Consider the following 16613-nt stretch of genomic DNA (forward strand, 5'->3'; position numbering starts at 1 on the left):
GGTCGGAGGTTGCTGTGTCGAGACTCTGTTAGAGCCCAGCGCCCACCTATAGCCCTCTTCAGGCAGGTCCCTCCCCATCCTGTTCTGGATGCATCCGTGAACACTGTGATGTAGGAGGTCACCCGTCCCAGTGGAGACCCCCTCCGGAGGTGATCCGGAGACCCCCAAAACCGGAGGTTGCCCTCCACTAAGGGGGGGGATGGTCACCAGCCGCCACCTGTGCCTCTTGGGATCCAAGCGCAGGCTGGAGAACCACCTCTGCAGGCGGCACATATGTAGTAACCCTAACGGGACCACCATGTGAGCAGCCGCCATGAGACCCAATGTCTGCATGACAGTAAAAGCTGTCACTATTGCCCCCTGTTGCAGCCTGCGCACCCCCTGAAGAAGGGACGCACGTCTGCTCTCTGACAGGGTGGCGCGCAACGCGCCTGCATCGAGCACCACACCCAAATACAACGCCCGTTGGTGAGGTATGGGGGTGCTCTTTTTCCAATTGATCGCAAAGCCCAATTTGGTCAGGTGTGTGATCAATTGTGCTGTGCAAAACATTGCCTGTTCCCGTGACCCAGCCATGACTATGAGGTCGTCTATATAAAAGAAAACTCTCATGCCGTGTGCGTGCAGCGGTTGAAGCGCTGTGGCCACACATTTGCTGAATGTGCGTGGAAGGCAAAACGCAGATACTTTCTGTGCTCTGGAGCAATTTCTACATGAAAGTACGCGTCTTTCAGGTCGATGGTGGTGAACCAATCGCCCGGCTGCACAAGCCCCAGTAACTGTTTCACAGTCAACATGCAGAATTTCCTGCGGGAAATGTGGCGATTCAGGCCGCGGAGATCTAGAATAGGTCTGAATTCCCCTGTCTTCTTGAGAACCAGAAAGTACATGGAATAAAGACCCTCTTCCATGCGCCGAGGGTGCACAACAGACACCGCCTGTTTTTGCACCAGAGCCTGAATCTCTGCTGCGAGGAAACCCATCTCCTCCTGAGAGACTAGATTCACTTCTCGCATGCCCATAAAAGGGGGTGGGACGCTGCAAAACTGGAGTGAATAACCCCGTCTCAGCGTCCTGTCCATCCACTTTGATAGTACACAGCTGAGTTTCCATTCCCCATAACACTATGGGCATGCCCTCAGCTGTGGAGCCGCAGCTATAAAGCTGTGGTACTCTCTGGCGACCCGTCCCGCCGCAAAACTCCCCGTGAAGGGAAGATTTGCCCATGGAGGGTCGACACAGAAAGGGCCGATTATTTACTGAGGACCTTGAACGCACCGCCGCACGCTCATGTGTGAGCGCGCGCTCCCTTATAATGCTGTTCTCACCTTTACGGTGGACCTCATTAATTGGAGTCCCTATAGGAGTGGTGCCTTCTACTAAGGCCCCTGAACGCACCGCCACGCGCTCCTCTGTGAGTGCGGGCTCTGCCATAATGCAACTCTTACCACTCTGGTAAATTGCATTAATTGGAGTCTTAGCCCCAGGCTTAGTGTGTTCCCTAACAGCAATACACCGGCCATAATGCCCCTGTACACGTATAGCACTACAATAGTTTTGCTTACGTTTTATCACTCTCATCTGCGCACTCCCACTAGCCTCCTCTCTTACAGGAGTGGGGCGGCGAGTGGGGAATTTGTACAGACATCATGTGTAAGTGTAGCATCATGTGTAAGTGTAGCATTGTGGAAACAAAGGACACTTAGACTTGGATACAGATTAACCCTTTCTTTATTTTTGAATAGGGAGGAGGCGGGATTCACCCTTGCGTCCTGGGCGAAGAGTTGTTCTCCCCCTGCCGAGACGCTACCTCCCCCCCGCCAGTCAGCTCCGGGCAGACGGCGCACCCCACCCGGCCGCTCTCTGCTGCTGAGGAGCATGCCGAGGTCGGGCAGCCCGTCCCCGTGGCTGCCGATATGTCGGCACCACGGGATGGGCCGTAGAGGTGGAGGGCGCCGCAGCAACGGGACCCCGTGCCGGCGCCTCTCCCTCCGCTTCATTGTCGCGCTGCGCTCCCTCGCCTGCATGGAAATGCATGGAGTAGCACGTAGCGGGGCCGGAGGAGGGGCCAGCGGTAGCATCCGGCTAAGCAGGACCCTTTCCTCCTCCAGGCGGCTGAAGCGCTGGGTGACCGAGGAGATTGACCCAAAGAGCCCCTCCGTGGACACGGGGGCTCCGAGGAGATCTTCTCGGTCCTTCTTAGATAGGGCAGTGAGTCCCAACCACACGTGACGAGACGCCACTGTGGCCAAGGAAATCACCCGCCCTGCTGCAGCGGCCACGCCATGAATCAGATTGTTCATCTGACCTATAGCGCGGTCCGAATAATCGCTCCCCTCTTGAGAGAGGAAGGCGGGGGCGACTGCCTGAGGGGTGATCAGGGAGACGCCCAACACGCCGAGATTGTTTGCTGCAGCCGCCATCTGCGTACCGAGCTTGAACATCTTGTCCAGATATTCCAGTATGTCTCGGTCCCGGGGCAGCGGGGGCAGGGGTCGCTTACCCTCCGCCCAACTAGCCGCCCCCGGAAGCAGATGGGCCGCCAGGCTCTCATCAAGGGGGGGCACACCCAAACACGCTGTGTCCGCGCGGCCCTCCACCTTGATGATGCCTGCCATAGCGGCTACTGGGGCCTTCGTTTTAAATGGCTGCTGCCATGTCGCCTCCACACACACCGCCATATATCAGGCAGCTGGGGCGAAACGAAGGTCGGCTGCGCTGGATGCACCGGGCCGTAATACCCCTGTCTCAGGCGGCTTATAGGCCTCGGTGGCAGCGGTGGGGGGAGCTGTAGGCCTACACGCTCCGCCGCCAGGGTCATCACCGCTGGGAAATCCCTCCGCGCAGACCTGAGAGTCGGACCTCCAGACACCGAGGCGTCCTCGTCCTCCTCCTCCGGAATCGGGGTTGACTGGCCCCACGGAATGGAGAACCGGAACGGCACTTCCTCCTCTCCTAACTCGCCCATCTCGACGATGTCGAGCTCCGAATCCTCCACCTCCTCCTGCGGGGCCTCCGCCGACAGGAAATGCTGCCCACGATGCTCACGTGTGAGCCGAGGAAGAATCTGGCAGGCTGAGCATGCCGGTGTCGGGCCCATACAGCTCACGGCGTGGTCAGGCCCCATACATAAGAAGCAGAAGGGGTGTGGATCCGCTCCCGCGATCAGGTTAGGACATTTCGGACAGGTCCTGTGGTCACGAACTGACTCCATAACTCTCTATTCTCTCGTCTCTTTAAGCTCCGTGAAAACACTTCCGCTGCTGAAGAGAAATGGATGATGGTCAGGAGGTGAGGCCTCCTTTTATACGGTGTGATGCACGCGCATTCAGGTAGGCTCGCCCAAGGCCGGCTACGTCTATAGAAGTCTCAGTGGGAGAATGCTCGCAGGGTAAGGTAGTACCCCTAGAGTCCAGTAGAGGGCGGAGCCTGTGAGAGATATAACTGTGGTTCTCAAAGAGTTCAGATAATAAAAAAGATATCCCGATTGACATGAGGCGGACCTGTTATGATTAGGAATCGTAAGCAGAGTGAGCAATTCATCATCAAGTAGAAACCAACGTTTGTTTACTCAGGTTCCGCCGGAAAGTGAAGCAGTCTTTGACCATACACACCACGACACACACACATCTACTGCTGGGGTAAAGTTAGGCTACCTAAGTTAGTGTGTTTAAAGTGTCATGACTTGTATGCTGATTAAAAGCTGATTCGAATTTAATGGACAACAGTATCTGAAAAAAATATGGGCCGAGTGTTCAATTGGAAACCTTTGTATAGCGATTTATTTTTCATTCAAGCTAAAGTGTGTGTCAGTCATGTGAACACAGCATCACCTCAGAGGCTTAATGCGTTGGCTTAGCCTCTACACTATTAAACAATTTGTTGTGGACCACTTCATTGTTTGTTTGGCTAATCCTGTGGCTGAATTCCTCCTGTAAGCATTGTCATTAAATAAACCCTTGTGTCAGTAAATATATGTTTCAATGGCATGATGATGATGATAGTAATCACAGTAAATACATACTCATTCCCTGGCCATGAATTCTGTCCACCTGCACGACACACTTACAATTCATCTGTGTGCTTAACTTGTTTTTTAAGTGCATGTAAACACAGATAATGGCTTTGGTTAGATGGAGTATGTTTTGTTCTTTGAATGGACCGCACCCACAACTCTGCATTTAATCAGTGACTAAAAAGGTGCATTATTTACATGCCCCACGGTAAGCAAACAACTCTAGCATGTGTGAAACTCAATCGAACTTTTCTCCAAAGGCAACATTTGAAAGAAATTGCCTCGGCATGCTTCTCTGTGTTTTTGGGTTGAGATATAATACTTTATCTCTCTAAAACTTTATGATTCTCCCCAGGAACACTGAGCTTATTTGAGTAAACTTGCACTTTCACTCTTATTCCCATGTCAAAAAAAGGATTTTGAACAACCTGTCTTGTTGATCTATGTATTGCTAATATAAGATCCTGTAGTCTTCTCAACCAGGTGCAAGCCTGAAGGGATATTTTGCGTTTGCTCATGTGTACATCTGTCTGTCTGCAGCTAATCTCTTTTACTTTTCGATCAATCAACTTTATATTTAATGAGCTCATTTACCATAGGTTTGCTCAAGGTCAGGTTCCAGGTGTGACGACCCCTCCCCCCTTCTGCCTGGCTGTGCTCCCTGCCTTGCTGTCTTCTGGCAGGTACTGGGAGTGTCGTCCTGTTTGTGCCCGCCCATCTAGAGGCGGAGCCACCAGAAGGCATAAAGGTTGCCCAGCTGCAAGGATCAATCTCTCTGATTCAGATCCTGGCATGCTGCAGCAACCTCAGCCTACAGCCTGTGTTAGGTTTGATGCACCCTCCAACATGCTACAACACCCTTCCACACACTGCTCACACTACAGACAGTCTGATTCTTACCACATTATACATCAGAGGTGTTCTTCAACAATCTGTTAAATAAATATATATTTGGCATTAAACTCTGTGTGGCCTCCCTGTTTGTTCCAGCCTTTGGAAGGTTGTAACAAGTGGGGGCTCGTCCGGGATCACTTCCGGTGCTGGATAAAGGACATGGTGACCTATTTCGGTCAGGGAGTGTTCACACAGCTGGTTGGTTGACTCTGAGTTTTGTAGGGGAAAATAGGTCAGGTTGATCTTACTGTCTAAGTAACTGGTCTTACTCACAGTTGTGTTTCTGTCCAAGGCAAGCTATGTTTTCCGGTATTGCTGTTTTGTGTTAAAGGCTGTCAAATGTTTGGAACCCTTATTCCTGTTAGGTATAAGCAATGAGAGACACAAGCTGTCTCCATTGAACCTTTTTTTGTTTTTGTTTGTTATTTTTGTGTAGTAAGTGGCTAGAGCATTTGCTCGGGTGCACTCCATGACTGCCTAGGTGATTTTCAATTGCTGAGAATTAACCGGGTCACTGGGCTTTTGTGCTTAAAATCCTACCACAATTCTACACGAAGACTAGGGGTGAGTGAGTCAGTAAGCATTTGGTAAGGCAGTTAGCCAGAGGAGTGGGGTCTCCATATGTAAAACTGTCTTTCACTATCAGTACTGCTGGAAAAGCCTTGCCTTGGTCGGTAAACAGTTAAATGGCTTCTATTGAAGATTTTGTTGAGTCCCCAAATGAGGATGTGTTGGGTACTTATAAAAAAGATCAGCTTTTGAGAGTGGCTGACCATTACGGTCTTGAACTTCCCAAAAAGTTGAATAAAGAGGAGTTGTTGGTAGAAATAAAGGCACAGTTAGTGGAAAAAAGTATTTTGTCTGTCTTTCTGGGGCCTACCTCCAAACAGTCAATTGAGTCAGGTAATGTTTCAGGTGTGGCTCCAGTCCTGTCTGGACTTGGGGTTGGACTGTCATTTAAAGAACAGAAGGAGCTTCTCATGCTACACTTGGAACGTGATGTGGAGATAGAAAAGTTGAGACAAAATGCCCGTCTTCAGGAAGCAGAGATCGCTCAAGTTCAGGTTAGACAAAAACTAGACTTGGAGCGCTACAGATTGGAGCTGATGAGTGAAGGTAAGCTTCCAGCTGAGACCAGGAGAGCTGCAGAGACTGCAAATCAAGCATTTGATATTGCTGTTAATTTGAGGATAGTTCCGAGGTTCAACGAAAAGGACCCAGACATTTTCTTTGTGTTATTTGAGCGTCTAGCTGAGGCACGAGACTGGTCTGATGTTGAGCGCACCCTTCTGCTGCAGTGTGTCTTCACTGGAAAGGCCCAGGAGGCTTTCGCTGCCATGACTGCTGAAGACAGTAGCAATTACCAGTTGGTGAAAGCTGCTGTACTTCAGGCATTTGAGTTAGTACCTGAAGCATATCGACAGCGTTTTAGGTTACTCAGAAAAGAGAAGCAGTCACATATGGAGTTTGCTCGTGATTTAACCACTAGTTTCAACCGTTGGTGTGTTTCCTCACAGGTAAAAACTCTGGAAGATCTGCAGGAGCTTATCTTGCTTGAGCAATTCAAAGGTACCTTGCCTGACCGTGTTGTTACCTACATTAATGAGCAGAAAGTAAACTTAGTTTCAGAGGCAGCCAAGCTGGCAGATGAGTTTACTCTGACCCATAAGGTGTTTTTTGGCGACAGCCGTAGTCGTGGAGATGCGGGATACAAAGAGAGTAGTGCGGGGGCTCACTTCAGTAAAGGTGTTTCAGAAGGAAAAGATAAGTTTCCAGCTAGGATTGACCATGGGAATCGGGGTAAGTTTGACCCCAATCGTGTCTGTAATTACTGTTTTAATAAAGGACACTGGAGAAACGATTGTCCTGAGTGGAAGAGAAAGTCCAGGCCTGGGCCTGTGTCGGCAAAAGCGTCTGGGGCTGTGGCATCGTTACGTGCAGTGGAAAGGGAAAGTGCCATTGCGGCTGTGCGGAAACACACTCGGTCCTCTTTATCTGAGTCTGTAATTCAGGCTCTTGTCAGCGAACATGAGGAGATAGACCCTGGGTATAAAGCTTTTGTGTCTGATGGTTTTGTTTCACTGGTCGGACGTAAAGAGAAAGTACCGGTAAAGATATTAAGGGACTCAGGGGCGTTGGACTCGTTTATTGTTGGTTCTGTGTTACCTTTCTCTCCTAAAACAGACACCGGTTCCAGTGTTGAGGTCCGGGGGATGGGATTAACCGTCTTCTCTGCTCCACAGCATAAACTAACATTAGTCTCCAGTCTGCTGCAAGGGGAAGTGGTCATGGGAGTGCGTCCTTCTCTGCCTATGGGGGGCATACAGATCATCTTGGGAAATGACCTGGCTGGTGATCGGGTATGGCCTGAGTCTCCAATCTCCCAGGTAGAAGGTGCCAAGTTCCCCAAAACCACTTCTGTGATGCCTGCCAGCGGCGCAGTAACACGTGCTGCCAGCCGTATTGTTTGTGACCTTACAAAAGATAAGAAAAAACAATCTGTATTTCCTGTGCCTACCTTTCCTTTGCCTTTGTCTTGTAGTGACCTTGGGAAAGAGCAAAAGAACGATCCCACCCTGCAGGCTCTGTACAGCCAAGTTCTACCGGATGAGGAGTTCAGAAGTGCAGCCCGTGGTTATTTTCTCCAGGACGGTTTGTTGGTGAGAAAGTGGGTTCCCCAGGGAGATTGTTTTATGGGTGAGGAAGTTGTGCAAGTTGTGTTACCCAGTAAGTTAAGACTCACTGTGCTTCAGACTGCTCATGATGGCATTGCAGGTCATCTCGGTGTGAAGAAAACATATAATCGGGTTGGCCGTTATTTTTACTGGCCACTTCTGAAGAAAGACATTGCTGCTTTCATTAAAACTTGCAACACTTGTCAGTTGACTGGCAAACCAAATCAGGTCATTAAACCTGCGCCTCTGTATCCAATTCCAGTTGTTGGTAATCCATTTGAGCATCTGATTGTAGATTGTGTTGGACCATTACCACGCTCCAAAGCAGGGAACAACTTTTTGCTTACAGTCATGTGTCAGGCTACACGTTATCCTGCTGCCTATCCCCTTAGGAATATCACCACCAGGTCAGTTGTAAAAGCGCTGACACAATTTATAACTATTTTTGGTCTCCCGAAGATCATCCAGTCGGATCAGGGGACTAACTTCACTTCAAAGTTGTTTGCCGAGGTGTTACAGCAGTTGAATATCAAACATTCACAGTCAAGTGCCTATCATCCTCAGAGCCAGGGAGCACTTGAGAGGTTCCACCAATCCTTGAAGTCTCTCCTCCGTTCATATTGTACGGAGTTGGAAGGTGACTGGGAAGAAGGGTTACCCTGGTTGATGCTGGCGGCAAGGGAGGTTTCACAGGGGAGTTTGGGTTTTAGCCCTAATGACCTGGTTTTTGGTCACAATGTAAGGGGCCCGTTGGCCACCCTACACGAGGATTGGCAAGCCAAGAAGGCCCCGTCAAGTTTGATAGACTATGTCCATGGTTTCAAACACCGCTTGTATCGGGCTAATCAAATGGCAAGAGAAAAGCTACAGTCTGCTCAAACTAAAATGAAAAGCCTCTATGATCGACGTGCAGAACTTTGTGAGTTGAGTCCTGGGGATCAGGTTTTAGCACTGCTGCCTGTAGTTGGCTCCCCGTTTCAGGCCAAGTTCTCTGGCCCTTATACAGTGTCCAAGAAGTTGTCAGACCTCAACTATTTGATAGCGACCCCTGACCGGAAGAAGTCGGTGCAGTTTTGCCATATAAACTTGCTAAAACCGTATTTTTCCCGTAAACCTGTGCCAGATGTGGTTTGTTCTGTTTCCTCAGATGCTGCAGTGGTGACAGTGGGTCACCCGTCACCATCTCTGGATGTGGGGGCAGGGGTTAAGGTTGAAGAGGAGTATTCCCCAGATGATGGTCTGTTGAGAGGACGGCTTAAGAATTCGGAGTCACTGGCTAATCTGGGTGGAATGCTGGGTCATTTAACCGAACCGCGGCGCACAGAGTTGGTCGATCTAGTTAAAAACTACCCCTGCCTGTTTGGAGACACTCCATCTCGCACCCACCTTATAGAACACGATATTGAGGTGGGTGATGCTAAACCGGTACGACAGCGTTTTTACCGCATGTCTCCGGACAAACGAGAGCATTTAGAGGCAGAAGTTAAGTATATGCTGGAGAATAACATTGCTGAGCCGTGTGCTTCTAGTTGGTCTTCTCCTTGTTTGCTGGTTACGAAACCAGATGGTACATTTAGACCATGTACTGATCTCCGCAAGGTGAATTTAGTGACCAAACCTGACTCGTTTCCACTCCCTCGCATGGAGGACTGTGTGGACCAGGTCGGTTCTGCTAAGGTTGTCAGTAAATTTGACCTGCTAAAGGGTTACTGGCAGGTCCCGTTAACGGCAAGAGCTAGGGAGATCGCCTCATTTATCACGTCCAGTGGGTTGTACTCATACACCGTAATGCCATTTGGGTTACGAAATGCCCCAGCCACGTTTCAACGCCTGATGAACCAGGTGGTGTCAGGTCTTACTGGCTGTGCTGTGTATCTGGATGATGTTGTGGTATACAGTGACACTTGGGAGGAACATCTCCAACACATTAATGCGCTGTTTGAACGACTTGCCTGGGCTTGTCTGACCGTTAACTTGGCAAAGTGTGAGTTTGCTAAGGCAACGGTCACCTACCTGGGTAAAGTAGTTGGCCAAGGACAGGTTAAGCCAGTGAGGGCAAAGGTGCTGGCAATTGACCGGTTCCCTGTTCCCACAACCAGAAAAGAACTCTCTCGTTTTCTGGGCATGGTGGGGTACTATCGTGGGTTCTGTCAGAATTTCTCTACGGTGGTTGCGCCCCTCACCTCTCTTCTCAGTCCTAAGGTCAAGTTTGAATGGTCTCCTCGATGTCAACAGGCTTTTGAGGCTGCGAAAACTGTGTTGTGCTCGGCTCCTGTCCTAGCAGCACCCCAGATGGACCAGCCCTTCATTCTTCATGTGGATGCTAGTAAGGTTGGAGCTGGGGCTGTACTCGCGCAGGTTGATGAGAGCGGCTCCGAATGCCCGGTAAGTTTCTTCTCGAAGAAATTTAACTCTCATCAATTAAACTATTCTATCATTGAAAAGGAGGCACTGGCACTCATCTGGGCGTTAAAGCATTTTGAGGTGTATGTTGGGAGTGGAGTTGGGCCCTTGGTGGTCTATACAGATCATAACCCCCTAACCTTTCTGCACTCGCTCCAGAATCCAAATCAACGCCTTATGCGTTGGTGTCTCTTCCTCCAGCCTTTTCATCTGGACATTAGGCATGTCAAAGGTGTGGATAATACAGTGGCTGATGCCATGTCCAGGGCTATAACCTCCTAGGTTAACTAGTGTTTTTCTCCCTGCAGGGGTGTCTGTTTTTTCTGTTTTGCCCTCTCTTAAAATGCTTCTTAGGTACCAAAGTTGCTGAGGGGTTGAGCAAGAGGCTACAGATGTGCTTGCAGGTTGTACGAACATTTGAAGGTTAACTTTTGTTGTGTCTATTGTGTTTGGTGGTTGTGTTTTTGTGCCTCAGGTTGGGAGGATCCTAGTGGGTCCTCCATTTTAAGGGAGGGGGTGTGACGACCCCTCCCCCCTTCTGCCTGGCTGTGCTCCCTGCCTTGCTGTCTTCTGGCAGGTACTGGGAGTGTCGTCCTGTTTGTGCCCGCCCATCTAGAGGCGGAGCCACCAGAAGGCATAAAGGTTGCCCAGCTGCAAGGATCAATCTCTCTGATTCAGATCCTGGCATGCTGCAGCAACCTCAGCCTACAGCCTGTGTTAGGTTTGATGCACCCTCCAACATGCTACAACACCCTTCCACACACTGCTCACACTACAGACAGTCTGATTCTTACCACATTATACATCAGAGGTGTTCTTCAACAATCTGTTAAATAAATATATATTTGGCATTAAACTCTGTGTGGCCTCCCTGTTTGTTCCAGCCTTTGGAAGGTTGTAACACAGGGGATCACAGTTCAGGAACAATTTGTTTTATTGACTGTTTTATACTGTCATTTGGCCTGCAAATCAACAATCAACAACAATCAAAAGGCATTTCCGGATGTCGGTTAGAGTAGAAACAAGCCTTACCTAGTCTGCTGCACGTCACATTTTGGTGGTTCAGAAACCAACATCCATGAAAAATGTAAACTCAATTTGAACCAGTACTTTTGCAAATGTATTACATAACTGATATGCTGTGATCTATTAAATCCCGTAAATGTTGGTATACTATAATCCCACTGTTGACCGTAGGTATAAAAAATCATGCACCCTATTTCTTTAACACCTTTCATACATGTGCTGCTTTTTCACCCTGTCTATAAAACTGTCTGTATCTATGATGAATGAGATAGTGTGTTTATGAAACCTGCTGATTCAGCAAGTAGCTAAAGCGGGGGTGTTGCTGTTTTGGTGGTATGTGTCTCAGCCTTTAGTTTCTAGCCAGTTTTGTATAGATATTTTTCGAAGCTTAAGAGCTTTAAAGGCTTTTTAAGATGCTGGAAAAAAAGTCAAATGCAATGATACAATCAGACTCCTGCATCCATGCACTGTATTGACCTAATCAAATAGTCTGCTAATTTGAGGGTTTATAATATGTTTTTCTTAATTACTTTTGCAGTGCGCTGTGTTGTTGCACTGATATACAGGGAGAGTTACGAGGTGTCCGAGGTGTTGTCATGCTTCGCCCCTCGAGCCGTCACTCTGACTGCGTGGACTGGATCCTTTTAGCCTTTCTCTGGAACACAGCCACTAGTGGAGGTTCCATACAGGAGAGGTGTTGTTTGTTGTTTGTGGCCAGTAGTACTGGAGCTTTTTAGCTTTCACATGTACCAGAAAGTGTTACTGGGCTGGTGCATTGAATGATGACGTGCTTTAGTGAAGTAATTGTCCAACCATCTGTGAAAATATGAAATTGGGTGTGTTGAGTAAGAAAGGGATGGAGTCTTTATAAGTAGCTTCTCCTACTATTTGATTTCATTTTTATTTGTCCCGCTCATGGTACGCAAAACCAAATGTACAATAATTGCCACAAAACATGACTCTACCATTGAGCGAAAAGGAGCAGGGAGAAGAATAAAATCTTATGTGACCTGCCCCTTTCTAAAAAAAACAAATAAATACAAATAGATGGTCTGCCCTTCATAATAATAATAATAATTTTTTTTTTTTTTTTTTCTTTTCACAACCAAACATAACAGTATCTTAGGATACTAAGAGAAACACACACAAAAAAATACTTATTTCCCACTTGACGGTTAACGGAAAGAAACAAAACAACACCAAAACATCACATGTACTGTATAAGGAAAAGAAAAGTGCAACACCCTCATCTGAGTATAAGTTCACTTTAGGACATTAAGACACGTCTCAGCCCTCTGAAGTCATCGCCCAGCCTTCTTTGTCTCTCCCGGGTGCCGTTGTTTTGTTATGAATGCCTCTTTGTATGTTGAGGATGATGTGTTTTTGAAGTCCCCATTTTCCGACATACATTCCTCTTACCTGATGAGGCTAAAATGACAATCAACTGAGCAAAGTTTTTCCAAGAACCGTCTTCCGTCTCACTTTAATTGTACTCTCGTTCTCTCTGTCATGACTTGTCTAGTGTTGAATGACAAATCACCATGTGTAGTGCAGCATCACACAGATCTGTTTTGTCACTGTCTTACAGCGCACATATTACTCAATTTAAAGCATACCACAATAACCTTGTATGACTCTAACGTTGTACATTTTAAAGCCATTGACTAATTACCGCATCCTTTCTCTTAGGAAATGTCTCTTTTGAAGGATGTTCGCGCCCTGCAGGTTATCCCCGGTGAACTGCTGAAGCCCTTCAAGTCCAACTTCCCCTCTCGTCTGGCTCAGAGTCGGGCCGAGCTGCTCGAGAAGCTTCTCGCTGAACTGGGCACAGAGAACTCCGGCTTCACCTTGGACAATGTCATGATGGTAAAAAAAAAAAGCCTTAATCATGATAAATGCATCTATACATTATCTTTTTTTTCTAGTGATATTGACATCATTTACAAATAAAAATAATGACTTATTGTTTATTCATTTAGTTTGTGTATTTGTATTTGTGTTGAAAATGACCGACAGAACTAAACTAACTATCTTGTAATCTTGAGAAATCAAGGTTTTTATAGCCTCAGAATCCAAATTTAGAAAGGTTGACCCCCCAACGTCACGATAAAGCAAAGAAAGTTTCAATTGTATTGAGGTTAAAAAGAACTTCAACTGTAGCAGCTATCGGCTGCCATACTCTGAGACTTTTTGGGACACTGTAACCTTTTGAAGGGATTTTAGATCTGTAAAACATGTTTAAAATGTCAACATAAGCCTATAGTATATATATATGTGTCTTTTTCAGTTACGACTGTTTCCAATCTGAAAATAGCAACATATCCTCTATAACAAGATAACACATTCTGTATAGAATTCCGTATAGTATAATGCCTGTATTATTCCACTTTAAAAGCAGGATTCCATCAAACTGTTTCCGTTAAATTTGGCTCAGTAATTAAAGAGTGACTGTGCACTCCCTTCCGGGGTTTCTTCAGTTCACCCAAACAGGCTGTCAGTGAGCTCCAGTCAGCTGAGTCAATGTTGTCACCGTTGGCATCCGCTCTCGGTCCCCCTGCACTCGGTTTCCAGCAGTGACCTAATATCTACGTGCAAACTAACTGTTGACCAGTCTCCTCTGTTTTACGGCAGCTCCTCCACCCTTCCCCCCCTTCCCTTTCAGCCCTCCTCTTGACCCCTGCACATCTTTTATCAACAAGAGCAAATTGTTAGGTTTGTCCACCGAGTTTCTCCGGCTTCCCTGAAGACACGCAGGTGGAATTGGATGGCCCGTGTTTGCATGTTTGTGCATGCTTGCTCTGCGCCTGTCCCTTTTGTGTTGGCTGTCTCCCTTGTTTGCCTGGGAAACATTTTAAGTCTGGAATTGAGACGTGACAGCCGGGCCTTATTTAACAGCTTGGCTTCTTTTTTTCCTGCTGCTTGATGGGAAACATGTAAGATTTAGACTGAAATTCAGTTTGCAATAATAACCGAGCAACAAGCAATGTGGCTTTTAATTTGAAAGTACAGAAAGTGTAAGGCAACTACTTAAGACATATGCTGACCCAATAACAGTGGCTGTCCCTATCCTATCCTACAGCACCTCAATCAGGCATGTCTACTTGAGAGTGGACAAAAAAGAATTTCCCCTGCAGAATAAAGATATACTACGTTGCTAGTGAGGGAGGACGAGCTAACAATTAAATTGTCCCTTCAAAATGTAACAAAAATGTATGTACGTCTATACAAAGTTAACTCAAACAAACAGCCAGACTCTTGATAAATTATCCTTAAATCACAGGTTAATCCTCTGTATCTGCCTCTTTTAGCCTTCCACGGTGTTAGCTCGGCTATATTTTGAGCATTTTTCCTTTTCTCACCCTGCTGTTACCTGGGTGATCGTCTCCAAAGCGGGAGCCTGGGTGAATACAGAGGGCGATTGAATTTCCTGTGATTAAAATGAGAAGCGGAGGGCAGAGACAACAGAGAATAATGGTGAGCTGTCCCTGAGCCGGTTGAGCGAGGGACGGGTGGCCTTTATACACGGTTTACTTTCTGGATGTTAATGTTCTTCACTGGCTGGATTGCCATTGTGTTGTGGCCCTCTTCACACAGATTACTTCGCATTTAGGACTCTTCCTACGTCATGTTGCGAACCCCGCTCAAAGGACGTCTTCAGCAATGTAACGTGCATGAAGCTAGACTGTAAATATTGCTTTTTTTAACTTGGACTTTTATCTGTTAAAATAGCAAGCCCTGGGTATTTTTCCTTGCCTGCTTTGTTACCCCAGCATACTGGAGCTGGGACAAAGAAAGGCAAGTTCTATTGCATAGTGCCTTTACAACACATACAACTCAAACTGCGTCACACAAGGCAAAGAAATGAATAAGAACAACATTTGAAAACAGAATAAAGACAATATAATTCACATAAGTTCAAATAGAAATTGGTTCAATGCAGTTGAGTGGGTCCAACAATGTCCTCAAAGTTCAAGAACAATTGGAATTTTTTGTTGTAATAGTAACAAAGGTTGGACCGCCTCATAGCACGTCATGTTTTACGAATAAACTCAGGTTATACAGGAAATCAGACAAAGAGATTACATGCACTGTGATAGTGGGATTACTGTTAGCATTTGGTATGTGAGTATAAAGGGAACTAGAAACAGCAATGTAATACTAAGAAGGTTGCTCAATGGGGCATGAAGTAAAATATTTGAGAGCCAGGTTTAAAATGGCCCGCATCTCAACATAATTTAAATAATGACTTTTAATGGGGTAATGTAAATGCAATGTAATGTAATTGCTTGATCTGGGAAATTGATGTACTTCAAAGAAAATTAGCTGGTTTACAGACTTTCAATATGTAAGTCAACAGGAAAAAGTATTTCTGTGTGCAATGACTTGAGTTGTAATTACACGGTTTGGCCACTATGTAAAGTGTACTTTAGTCCGGTGCTGTTACTGTATCTAGTTTTGTTTTTTACGTCCACATGTAAACTATAGTCGGTCAGTAAACAGCAATCACACAGATCACATTATTTCCTTATCACCTTCAAGTGAATTCTACAAATAGTCTAATGTTGAGCACCAGCAATCAACTTTCAGGTAAAAAATGTGTAGGAAATGTAGAATATATGGGGCACCGCTTTGCATTCCGCTGTTTTTACATGAATAAAAGTTCATTTTTCATACAACGTGAACGCAGTCCCAAAGGTTTTCATCCAACAAAAATAAAAATGAAATGTTAATAGAAATCCCTGTTTTCCCTTCTCAGTTCTGTACAGCAGCTTTGGAACACAATGCGTCAGCAGTACGAGAGCTGGCGGTGCGCATCATCTTGTCCATGTACCAGCAGCACAGAGCTGCTGTTCTCTGCTTCCTTCCACCCAACTCTGCTGCTGCGCAGAAGAACTTCCTCTTCAAAATCCTCTTTGAAGGCTTCGCCAAGATTGATGGGAAGCTGGTGGAGACTCAGGCAAGAAGTGTTTTTTTAAACAGCAGATTCATTTATTTATTGATACTTAACATCTATTTTATTTGCTAAAGAAAGAAATGGCTGAAATGTACTTTTTGTAGATGAACTAAATGTGTTCAGACAGTTTTTCAAATAGATTGCTCTCAGCGAGGAGCAGCTGGTAGATGGACAGTGAATCTGTCAGACATGTCAGATGGGAGCACTCTGCCGAGCTGAAAAGGGTTGAGTTTTTTTTCTGAGGAGACTGCATGACGTCACGTTTTTTTCTTTTTTCAAGGCAGTAAAAGAGTTTCATGTTGCACAGACAGCAAGCTGCCTCCGCTGCTTCCTCTGCCAAACACAGCACAGGCTGTCTGCCCTTCACTGGTTAAACAAATTAGATCCATGCATGGCATTATTAAGGTGGGGTAGGTAAGTTTGAGAAACCGGCTCGAGATACACTTTTTGTTATATTGCATGGAATGCTCTTAACATCCCAATAGCAATGAATATCTTAAGTGATTTGACAGTAAATCCATAAAAAACGTCATCTGTGGAAGCCGTAGTGCTGTAAAAAGCACGACCAATCATCTGAGCCGGCCCGGCTAAAATAACTGGATGGCCTACCTGCCTGTCAGCCTTCCATCTGTGCACACACTTATCT

The 16613-nt window shown here is 46.5% G+C and overlaps 1 protein-coding gene across 5 annotated transcripts in view; it reads left to right on the top strand.

The window, feature by feature from the left end:
* Positions 1-16613, top strand: part of cep104 (centrosomal protein 104) — a 68817-nt gene that overhangs the window by 31654 nt on the left and 20550 nt on the right. For 3 of the 5 annotated variants that reach the window (XM_034086635.1, XM_071203827.1, XM_034086636.2), the window contains 2 exons: positions 12703-12879; positions 15770-15970. In XM_034086635.1, the coding sequence (XP_033942526.1) occupies positions 12703-12879; positions 15770-15970 (378 nt within the window). Of the gene's footprint in view, positions 1-4740; positions 7570-12702; positions 12880-15769; positions 15971-16613 lie in introns of those variants that run through there. The other 2 variants (XM_034086634.2, XM_034086633.2) reach the window with 1 other exon arrangement.

This window comes from Pseudochaenichthys georgianus, chromosome 7 (assembly GCF_902827115.2).
Source record: "Pseudochaenichthys georgianus chromosome 7, fPseGeo1.2, whole genome shotgun sequence".
Taxonomy (NCBI): domain Eukaryota; kingdom Metazoa; phylum Chordata; class Actinopteri; order Perciformes; family Channichthyidae; genus Pseudochaenichthys; species Pseudochaenichthys georgianus.